The 12,125-nt window shown below is 40.1% G+C and overlaps 1 protein-coding gene across 9 annotated transcripts in view; it reads right to left on the reverse strand.

Annotated features, from left to right (window-relative positions):
- Positions 1-353: 353 nt before the first annotated feature.
- The window catches only part of mical3a (microtubule associated monooxygenase, calponin and LIM domain containing 3a), a 95,838-nt gene continuing 84,066 nt past the window's right edge, over positions 354-12,125 (reverse strand). For 7 of the 9 annotated variants that reach the window (XM_017310787.1, XM_017310786.1, XM_017310789.1 and 4 more), the window contains 5 exons: positions 7,528-7,593; positions 6,022-6,063; positions 4,596-4,695; positions 2,746-2,819; positions 354-2,003 (listed from right to left, as the gene is read on the reverse strand). In XM_017310787.1, the coding sequence (XP_017166276.1) occupies positions 1,819-2,003; positions 2,746-2,819; positions 4,596-4,695; positions 6,022-6,063; positions 7,528-7,593 (467 nt within the window). In that variant the 3' untranslated portion in view covers positions 354-1,818. Of the gene's footprint in view, positions 2,004-2,745; positions 2,820-4,595; positions 4,696-6,021; positions 6,064-7,527; positions 7,594-11,812; positions 11,864-12,125 lie in introns of all 9 variants that reach the window. The other 2 variants (XM_017310790.1, XM_017310791.1) reach the window with 2 other exon arrangements.

The raw sequence follows: 12,125 nt of genomic DNA on the forward strand, positions 1-12,125 counted from the left end.
AGTAAGATAATTTAGGTGATTCATCCCGTTTCTTTCCCTCCCAGCTGTGAGCATCAGCACAAAAAATGTGATCCAGGATCCACCTGGATAAAAACATGAAGCTGGAGTTATCGCAGCTCAAACGCTACCAAACCTTCAGGCTCCTTTCAAATCTGACAAAAGTCGATCAGACTTCGTAATTTCCTCCACTGGTCAGCTGACCGCTCTCGTGATGTCATGAACCAAACCTCACAAAAAGCAGAATTAGCAGTTTGTTAAATTAATTTGTGACGTCCGTTCATCTGCGTTTTTTATCCCCCCCCCAAACAACTGGACCCGTCCCTTTAAGGAATCAGAGTTCTGGCCCAAACACGTAAAAGAACAACTGCATTGTTTTATTGCATACATCCAACACCTCTATGCGTTCTAGCTACATGAAGAAGCATTTACATTGCAGTCCATGTGTCAACAGAACAGTTTTACAAATTAGGATTCATTTTTTTTTTACATATGGTACAGTTTTCACACGTTAATAAATATCAGTACAATCACGTCAAACGTTTCACACGCCACCGAAAAACAACAGTCTTTAAAGTTATGTAACTTTGTATTCACTGATCACGTCGGGGTTTAAAACCGTACCCTCTGCTGCACTTTTAACATGTTTGGATTCCTTCTAACTGATTTGCATGAAGCAGAATAGATTTAAAAACTTAGTTCCACCTTAAAAACAAAAAACTGGACTTAAATATAACTTTAATGTGGAAAACAAAACTTAAAAAGGCATCTTGTTCAAATATTCAGCATGAGCCGCGATTCGTCTGAAGTGTAACTGAGAACTTCCTGTGGCACAGAGTGAGAGACAGGAACTCCAGACCTCTGCTGGTATAACGACATCACACCGATGACACGGCTCCCTCCACCAGCCGGGCGCGTCCCGCAGCGCCGTCAATAGCCACCCGATAATCAAACGCCTTTCTGTAAACTTTTACCGTCAGTGTGATTTACCGTAAAACGGCGGCTCTCCCGGAGAGGCCGGGCGTTATCGAGTCTGAGAAATGATTAAAGACACGTCAAGCTGCTCTGCTGCATGAGCCTGCAGCCGCATTACTGACACGCAATGGCTTCAGAGTGCAGGAGGGTTATGCAGAAGATAATGAGATCCTGGACACTCTCCTGCGAATGCAACAGGAAAAAAGTGTTCATCTTTTAAAAGCAAGCATATAAATATAAAAAACAACTAAAAAAGGTGGCCAGAGTTAATGAATTCTTAGTATTGACTCACTAAACACAGTGGAGGAGGACAAAAACATGGCCGTTCAGTGTGTGTGGTTCATTAGGATAAACACTCTGTCACTGAATGTTTCAACACACCTCTGCAGAAAATGTTGCTCAACACATCTATACACAAAAACTTTACAATTTCTTTACATCAGCAGGACTGAACTGATTCTTCCCTTTATTAAGTCTCCACACATTGTCCCAGCGGGCCGCCGGGCCTGAAAGGATCCTCTTCAAGGCTGCGATGATAAACCAGTGAACATGAACTCGGCTCTCCTCCCACACAGAGGGAGAGGAACCCAACTGCAGAGTGATTAAGTTGGACCGCCTTCAGGCGGGGATCTGGGACGCTGCGTCAGTGTCAGAGGCAGCCGCGGCGTGTTTGTTGTGTTGGAAACGTATCTACACATTCAGTGCTGTAGGTGTGACAGTTCCGGATCGTTTGCTCGTGTCTATCTTCAGACGACTTGAGTGGAGTTTACGCTGCTGCTTGACGAGACAAACCCTGTTTGTTGTGTGTGTGTGTGTGTGTGTGTGTGTGTGTGTGTGTGTCAGCTTTCAGGCCCAGTTCAGGTTGAATCCCTTAGAGAGCATGACTGCCTCCAGGTCCTTGTCCTCCTCCTTTTCCCGAAGTCTCTGCTCCTCCAGCAGGGCCACCAGGGCATCGCGCTGCTCCACCACCTCCAGCATTTCATTCAGGATCTGCTTTTCCTGAGCCAGCTCCTTCTCGGTTTTCAGGTGGTCTGAGGAGAGATTTACAAAAACATCCACAGTTCAGGAAATGACCAACAAACCAGGAGCATCTCAATTAGGGCTGAAACTATTAATCTGATTAATCAGTTATTGAAATAATCGTCACCTAACTTAGTAACTGATTAATGGTTTTGGAATATTATACAAACTCCAAACAAGCAATTTGCTGTAAAAACACTCAGAGCCGAAATTAAACCAACATTACAAAACACACACATACATTTTGCATATAAGATTATAAACACCTTTGTCTGTAAATATGTTTTAGCCAAAACCCCTAAAGTGGCAGTTATAGCTTCACCTGGTTAGGATTTACTACAGGAATGCTGCCATTTTCTTATTTAAAAAATAATTGAACCATTTGTTTATTTGCTTCCGTTAATGTATTTGTAATATTGCATAAAAAGGTTAAATGAAAAATCTGTAGAATGTGGCAAGTTTTATCCTGATTAATTGTAAAGTAGTTGCAGCCCTAGTCTCAATAGATTAAAATCTATCAAATAAATGATAAAACATGTATTTGATAAGTTGAGATGCTTAAAAACTATGGAACAGTTTAAATATGTTGTTTTCAGTTCTATTTTAGATCAAATGAATCTCAATTCAATTTGATTAAACATAGTTGAGTGATGCCAAAAGGAAATTAAATGTTTTAACTCATATTAAAACCAATAACATTTGGCTGCAGGTGTACAGTGAGCTCTCCTCAGATAATGATGTTCATGTTTTCACCTTCCACAGCCATTCGCTCCCGGAGCTCCTGCTGCAGCCGACTCTGCCGGTCCTCCAGCTCCAGCTCTCTGGCACTTTGACACAGAATCACAGAAGAAGAAATAAGTTTGAGGCTTTAACAAGACAAAACATGATAAGAATGTGTCTGATCAGCAGAGCAAACTTCAAATTATGGCTTTGAGAGTTTTTTTAATAGATTGACACTGTAGAGCAAAACTGTGTTAAAAAATGAAACCTGGACAGTCGAAACTTTATGCAGATCAGTTCTCCAGCTCCAGCTCAGATTGGGGGGACAACATTCTCCCAGCTCTGAATAATTACAATGTTCTGTCATAAAATCTAAGGACAACAAACTGAAGTTTGTGGTTTCAGCATGAATAATTCAGAGGGTGTGAAAACTTGTGCATCCAGCAGATTCCAAGCAAACTTACTCACAATTCAATAAACAATTCTTAGTTCTTCAAAGCAAGACAGATTTAATCCAGAAGCTTTCAGAACATGTAACAAGATAACAGCATAATTGAATGAATTTGTTTGAGAATATAATACAGTTATTTCTGTAAATAGGTAGCAAGTTGAATTGCATTCTCATAAAAGAAAACAGAGATTAGATAAAGAATGAACAGAATAAACCCTGACGGTTTGATGAGCCGTCCCGGTTCAGGACTCCGGGGAAGATGATATTTATTGGCTGACAGTGAAACATCTTTATTATTACTGCAGACATCAGCAGCCGGCTGCTGAGACCTGGAGCCGTCTGAAGGCTGCGTTGATCTACAGATCTTCTCAAACCAGAAGTTTTATTTGAGACGAACTAAAAAATCTGAATCTGGAGAAAATGTAAAATCAAACACAAATTATATTAAAGCTGAAACTTTTGTCTTCTGCTGTCATTGAGTTTATATATGTTCTTTTAAATAAACATATTTAAAAAAACAACAATTTTGACACTTTTTTTGTTTGCTTTGTCACATTTTAACAGCTGATTTTAATGTATTTCTTTGAGATTTTACATTGGGTTTAGGTCTGGACTTTGACTAGGCCGTTCTAACACATGCATCAGGTGGTTTTCCTGCTGGAAGGTGAACCTCCATCCCAATCTCAGGTCTTCTGAAACCATCTTCCAGCTGCAGAAAACCATTCCCACAGCACGATGCTGCCACCACCATGTTTAACCACTGGGATGACATGGTCAGGGGCCAAAAGCTCCACTCATCTGAGCAGAGAGCCTTCTTCTGCATGTTGGTGGTTTGTGACAAACTGCAAATAAGAAGACTTGGATTTCCCATGAGATTGTATTTTATATTCAAACCTCTTTATTAAAAAGAGATTTGTGGAGTATTTTTACCAATTAGGGACATTCAGAGACGGATTTCATTAATATTTTGTTTACTGTTGAGCAAGTAAAACAACCAAAAAAATTTAAAAATCACAAAAAACACATTTTTGCCTTTAATTTAATGAATGTTTTGGTCCACAAGTTGCTTAAATTTCCCAATTTTGGCCCTTAGGGCAAAAAGCTTAGACACTCTGAGGTAGAGTCATAAAATTCCCTCATAAGTCTCCTAAAAATGATGAATAAGTTCTGCTTAGCAACACTTTTACATCATGTTGAAGGCCTGCAACAACCATAAATGCTTTCATTTCTCAGGTCTGAGTGGTGATGAAAAATGTAAAATGACCGCAGCACAAAAATATTTTAATTACATTTTTTTTTCAGGTAATAAAAGCAAAAAATGAAAAAAGATGAACACAAAACAGTTTCTTCCATATTCCAGTGTAAACTGTGTCTTCTGTGCATGCAAAACAGTTTAATAACATAAATAGTTTTTGTACAATAATTTACTTACAATATCATGAGTTCTGACTCATAGCGGACCAGGGCGTTCTTCTCCTGCACCAGCTTGAACCACTCCTGCATCAGCTTCGGGTCGTCCTTCTTGCTCATACCTGGAGGACGGGAGCAGAAGGTGAGGACAGGGCGACCGGAGGACGGGATGTCACACAGACGGGGGCCGAGACAGACACAGAGACAGCCAAGCCGGGTGTCCTTGCTGAGGAATGGTTGGTGGAAGGAGGAACTGACACCAGCGCCGGGCCATACATGACGATGATGGCACGCAGAACGGGGGAAGAGCCCATGGTTGTAGTGGATGTGTACACACTAAGAGCAAACAGCCCACATTCACACGCACGCACGCACGCACGCACACACACACACACCTGTTGTTGCCATGTTGAGTTTGTGTTACCCAGTTTGCCCAGTGTGCTACATACAGCCGCCCCTCCTCAAAGATTTGTCTTCTTTTCAAAGTTTGAAAAGAAAAGAAAATAATCAACCGTGTTTTTGAGAAAATAAAAACCACAATAAATCATTTCCAAACATTTTCCACCTTTAAAGTGACTTAGATTCATTCACAGATCAACTCAAAATAAGCAAACGTGTTGCATAAAGAGCTGCTGTAAAATGCTTGGCAGACTAACGGCACAAAGAAGAACCTGATACCTGCAGTGAGACACGGAGGTGGTAGCATCATGATCTGGGGTTATTCTTCTGCAGATTAACTGATAATTCTGTCAAAGTGGATTAGAAAAGTCCAAACACTAGTCAAAACCTTTAGATGTTCAAAAGCTGAAAATTATTTTTTAAATAATTTTTTTTATCAAACTGAAGAATATAAAACACTAGTTTGCTTCGCACAAACAAATCAGTTTGTTTTCCCAGTAGAACTGCAGGAGCTGCATCACATTAAGAAGGTGGAACCAGTCTGGAAATTATTTACCATCCTAAATCTTAAAAGGAAAATAAAGTAACTAGAGTTTATGTAAAATTTCCACAAATGTTTCACATAAAGCCCCACAACTTGGAACAAAACCTTTTTAGACCCCATTAATGCTCAGCAGTTAGAGGGCAGAAAGTAAGAAATACCATCTACTCTTTGCACATGTTCCACTAAAAGTTTAAAATGTTCATGAAATGACTCAGCTCTGCCTCAGGGGAAAGCATGGTCAGAGCCACCGGCGTCATGCACTGCATTCAGAACAGCCACGATCTCCGACTTCATTCCTGCTTTGTTCTGCAAAGAAGAGGGTCTATGCAGCATGCCTGGGGAGGTCTGATACTGGTGTGATGAAACTTTTCATTCATCTCCCTGCAGCAGGTGGAGCCGAGCAGTTTCCATCAAACACCAGAAGGGAACCCTTGATGCAGCATGACATACTTAGCTGGGTTAGAGGAGACTCTTGCAAAATGAAAAGGAAAAAAAAACGTCGTACACAAATAAACGGCATGGCTGTGGTCTCCAGGATGGAGCTGAGCTATTGACAGAAACAGAGACGGACACAGCGCATCAAACTGAAAGCAGAACAATTACCAAATCAAAACTGATCTAACATAATCTGCATTTTTTCTTTCCTAAACCACAGAGCAGCTCCACCAACAACAACCCTCAGCATAAACTGTTAAAATCTGGGACAAAACAGCAAAAACAACCACAGAAACACAGAAACACACCAGTTTCCTCACACTCAGGCAGAGTTACGTCTCACAGTTGTTAGATACAGAGACAAACCAGACGGCACATTAAACTTTAAGACTTGCTCTGGGTAAGACTTGATTGTTAATGTCAAACTGTCACAGCATGCAACTTTTTCAGTCCTCAAATACACACTTGTCTGTGAGCTTCCAGGTATTCATACTGAAGAAAGCATATGCATATTTAAAGGGCACAATTCCCAACAGCAACAGCAAAAATGGGATAATTACAGATTAGCCAAACAGCAAAAAGAAACATGCTGTGGATTAAAAACATGTCTGGATAGTTTTCTGCTTGATTTGACTGCAGAGTTTCACAACTAAAGCAGGGAAATATTTCCTCAGGCGACATTTTAAATCTGCTGAGAAATACTCGACCTTGCATTGTGTTTAATTGCTGTTGAACATTTATGGTAAAAATAATATCATTACTTCTCATTGTGTAACTGTGTGGTTCTAATCATACGTCGGCCATTTTGGAGGACATGTCAGACGCTGCTGCATGAGGTGTTTGTTCATTATTGAAATTTAGAAACTTAAGACACAACTAGAACATCTTTTAATCATCCACCAGCAGTCGTTACTTAGAGGTTGGCTGAACTTTCCATGTTGATGTTAACAGTGTTTTTCCTCTGCTACAAATGATTAAGCATAACTTAAAGGAATAATTTATTATTGCATGTTAGGGTAAGAAAAGTTTATTTTTATTTAAAGACGGAGTTATTTGTATTTTTCATGCATTTCTAATATTGAATAAAATAAGCTTAAATGGTTAAATGAAAAAGCTGCAAGATGAGATTTTTTCTAATCCAATTACTCATCAAAATAATCAATTGAATAATCTATTACTAGAATAAATGCTAGTTGCAGCAATACTTTAGATTAGACAAAAGTTGTAGATGTATAAATATGAACACCCTGTCACATAAAACCAATGAAATTCCTCATGTTCCCGGTAATAACAGTCCAGTTGATCTTTAGGTTGGTTCTTAACGTTAATTACAGCTGCTAGAAACACCAACTGGGACAAACAGTTTGGACAACACTTCCTCTGGTTTACTGGTATGTTTAAACTTTAGCAGCATCCCCACTAACGTTTGGTACTCTGACGTGTTGCTACTGTTTCTGTTATTGTGAGTAACTGAAGTCATACATTAGGGGAAACACAGTAACCCAGAGCTGAAGAGCCTTACGGCCGAGAAGCCGACCTGCCACAACTCTGGAAACATGCAGCAAGGTGGCGTTACCTTCAGAGGAACAGCAAGGGCAGAGGGAGAGCGGTCTCCGGCGAGGCATCCCCACAAAGGGCTCAACTTCCACAAGACGGGGGGAAGTAATGAGAGGGAGGGACACAGATGGTGCAGAAGCCAGGGAGTAGGAAGCATGAGAGGATGATGTAGAAGAAAGAACAGGACACCACAAAAGCACAAAGATGGGGAAGGAAGGGGAAGGAGGAGGGTGAGGTAAGGAAGGAAATATCAAGGAGAAAAGTCAACAGAGGACAGAGATATGGAGGAGAAGACCAATCCCCTACAGAGAAGAGCTGGGAGAGATAAGCTGTGGTGTGAAAAATGAAAAAGGGTAAAAACACAGAAGGGAAACAAGTGAAAACAACAAATCCAGACGACCGAGCTGGAAAAAATAAGCCTCCCGTTTGATCTTCCATTTGCAGCTTCGCAGATAAACTTCAATTAGGTAGCAGCTCCCTGCGTCAGTAATAAAATGGGAATAGCCTACAACATATGGTCAGTGTTTATCAAAGCCCATAAAATAATTTAACACCATTACTCCAGATCACCACGGTATCCATGGCGTTCACACACTCTGATAATTGCTTTGTCTTTAAAGAGCCTCTCTGAGTAAATACCACGTTTAGACCACCCACCCTAATGTGCTGCCAGACTTTTGAAGTTTGGGGACTTTTGAAGTGCAAATTGGGATTTATTTTTCTAATTTGCTTTCAGTGAAGAGATTTTCCAAAGAAAAAGAGGAACGATTGTAAACAGCATGCGCTCCTTTAATTAAAGTCCAAATAATGAAGGTAAAACATGTTGATCAGACAATTCAAACAGGATGCAGAGCTGATTGTGTGGGACGTAGTTAGCAGGTTTTACGGCTGGTGGTTGAAGAGTTTTAAGGTCTGAATGTTGGATAATAATGACAAGAGACTATCACAGAGAAAAGCTGCAGACTAGAACATGTGCTTTGGAAAGACTGGAGTCTTAATGGCTTTTTAATGGCTTCCTCAAATTATGCAAATATTTTTGGAAATGCATGCTCAATAGATTTTTATCTGAACAGGAATAATTAACTTATCTGATGACATTTTTATGGAAAACTACATTTAGGTGACAGAATCTAAAGGAAAACAAGTAAATGTTGTCTGTGTCACCTGAAGGGCTAAAACATAACACCAGTAAATCAACACACTACAGATGCCATAGCAACCAGTGTCAGGTTGTCTTGGCAACAGAGTGAACTGTGTGATTCCTGGTTCTCCTACAGTTCAACAGTCAGTTCCATTATTTTAACATCTTCTTTGGATTGTTGTGTTTACTGGTGACGAAGTGGAGCAGTGGAGCCTAAAGTGGGTCCTGGAGGACCGGCATCCTGCATGTTTTATTCTCTCCCTGGTTTAACACACCTGGATCCAATGACGGCTCATTGGAGGCCTAAGAAGAACATTGACCTGCTGAAAAGGTCGTTTCTACCACCAGGGAGAGAATAAAACCTGCAGGATGCCGGGCCTCCAGGACCCCTGAACTGGAGGGATTCAGATATAAACCTTTTGACTTCCAAATTATGCAATGCATCCTCATTATAAATAAAAAAAAACTTATTTTAAGATCCACCTCTTTGGTTTGGGTTTCAAACTAATCTATCTCAGTTGGGATCAAATTGCTTCACCTGATCTCTCTTTTGCTCTCTTAACGATACTTTCACTTGTGTTTAACTGTTAACTCTTTTGTTTCATTTCTAATATATTTTTTATTCTTCTCTTATTTCAGCTCTGCCGTTTTTGAAGTGTTTTATAAATGATGTTGACTTGGTAACCAGAAGAAAAACTCTGTTCAGCACTCATGCATAGTGCATGAGCCCAACAGTTAAATGGGAAAACAAGCTGGTAGTAAAGAGATGAAACGGCACGCCTCTGGTCAAGCGGATGCAGCGAGGAACATTAAAATGCTCACCTTTAAAATCTCCACACATTCACCTGTCAACAATCAGCGGGATGAAAACACACAAATCCCACGCAAACTTGAGTAAACACACGCGTCTCCCGACTCTCGCTGAGAGACTCCACGACTCGAAATCAAACTACTGGCCTCTCTCAAAAACACTGCTGAGCTCACAGAACGCATGAGGAGAAAAAGATGGATTCCTCCGCAAGACGATAGCAACAGACAAAACATCAAGTCTCAACCCAGATCAGCAGAGACGGCGTCTATGTTGCAACCACACTTCAGACTCAGCCGCCGCCGTTAAAGGGTTAAAACACTGATCGATCAGGACGCACAACAGAAACACTCTGGGAGTAAAACGACTGAGCAGGAATGAGGAAGCAACTATTGGGGATATAAAGCAGAACTACAGCAGCACAGAGCCAGACCAGCAGCTGGGTAGGAGTCAGTTCATGGAGGTTATATAAGACTTTTGTAGTGTGTGTGTGTGTGTGTGTGTGTGCGTGCGTGTGTGTGTGTGTGTCCAATTTACATATTCTATCTTAAATATGTAAATGAATCAACGGAGGGCTGAGATGAAACAAACTGGAAAACTGCAGTAATTGGATAAATTTAATCACAAGAATATCAATTTTAGAGTCAACCCAACCAGGTAGCTTAGAGCTCATGTATCAAAAATCCCCTTCGTAAAATAGTCTGGTGTTTTTTATTTATTTTTAAATAATCTCTTTAAAAGATAAGGCTTGCATAAGGCTTGCATTTCAATTCATGGTTTTAAAATTTAAAATGATGAAAGAAAAGAAAAGATCAATCCTATCTGTTGATCAATTCTTTCTGTCAGTCCATGACAGGATTGGTAAAAATATATATATACATGTTATTCACCAATCCTGTCAGAGAAATTATATGCACCCAAAACTCAGAGCCGTTTGGGGCAAACAGGGTTGTAAAAAGTGCTTCTATTACAAACAGACCCAGAAAAATACACACATTTATGTTGCTGAGCAGGAAACAGTGTAGCTGCTGCATGATTGGCTGACAGAGTTTAGACAGTAAAACTCTCCTGAGCATCAAACTGGAGTCTCAATCAGCGATGTTTTAATGAGTTTATGACAAAACTTCCTGCCGGACACGTCATCCAGCCTTACAGACTTTTACTGCTCATGTCGGGTTCGTTACCTTCAAACTGTGAATCTGATGCCAAACGTTGAGGAATCTCTGTTGATTTTTCCTCCCAGCAGCGGTTAGACTTTATAACCAACTAAATCAGTGTTTACATCCCTGCTGGCACCAAACAGTCATTTATTCTGCTTCTGCTCATTTTACATAACATTTCTGCTGTTGTTGCACATCTGTTTTTCTGATATGCTGCACTCTAAACACGCTGTTGTCTTTTTAATGTTCAACATATAAATAATATGCACAGTAAACAAAACCTCATTTACACATCATCCCTTGGATTGAGAGTATGATATTTCTATGAATAACTACACAATATTATATGTTATAACTGTGTACTGTATATTATTATTATTGTTGTTGTATATGTCTTCTTTTTTTTAACACTTTTGGACCTATAGTGGATCCTACGTGTCTTGTTGCAGCCGTTACACCTGAATTTTCGCTCTGTGGGATAATAACAGATAATAATAGATACTCTATTCTATCTATAGATGTCATGGTTGACATCTACGGCTCTAACTTTAGAAGCAGTCTTCTCTAAACTTTCCATATTTGATATATATCCTCAGTCTTTAGGCACATTCATGTCTGCATGTCAGGAGCTCTGCACTCTGCTCACAATTTGATTAACTGTAATGTGTTTTTTATGGTATTTATTTATGGCTTTAAAGATGCAATAAATGTATCAACTCAAAATGAGTTTCAGACTGGGACAAAAACAAATCCTCATTGGGGCATGCCTCCTTTTCTGTTTAAAACAGATTCCTACAGCCATAAAATAATGTTTTAGTGTTTTGCTGTTTTATGGTTGTCAGTGTCTCCTTGTGCATTTTGCTCAGATTTCTGCTGCAGTCTGTACTGAACAATATGCATAACAAGGACTGACACATAGCAGCTAATCTTCTACTCCCTCATTCTTTATTCATAACTTCATGATCTTTATAAAAACAGTGTCTGATCTCTGGTGCGACAAGTGTCCCGACTAGAAACCCAGCGAGGGATGAAGGCGGAGGGGTAAAGGAGCACGAACAGTGCAAAGGCTAAAAAGCCACCAGACACTAAAGGTAGACACATGGGGTACAAAGCTCAAGTAGTAAAACAAGTAGGGGAAGGAGAGATTGGGTTAGCTATTGGATTAGTATTAAAGTGACAGATTTGAAATACATACCGCCCAGATGCAAGTCCAGGATTTCACTGTAATTAGAATCTCCCCAATAGTCTACAATGACAGGGTAGATTAGAGATAGGAGTTACTTTACACGACCCCAAACTGGGCATCCAAACACAAACACACACTGACCAAAAATCTCCAACAACAGCATGTCATGCAAACACACAGACACGCTGCAGCGACGCTCAGAACAAAGAGAGTTGGGCAGGACGCACCACAGTGTGTTCTGCAGTGCAGGAATCAATGCAAACTTGCATTTTCCAGATATAATAAACAAGAGTGTTGCATAGATTTGCTGTATTGCTGTTTA

Source organism: Poecilia reticulata, linkage group LG19 (assembly GCF_000633615.1).
Source record: "Poecilia reticulata strain Guanapo linkage group LG19, Guppy_female_1.0+MT, whole genome shotgun sequence".
In the NCBI taxonomy this organism is placed as follows: Eukaryota; Metazoa; Chordata; class Actinopteri; order Cyprinodontiformes; family Poeciliidae; genus Poecilia; species Poecilia reticulata.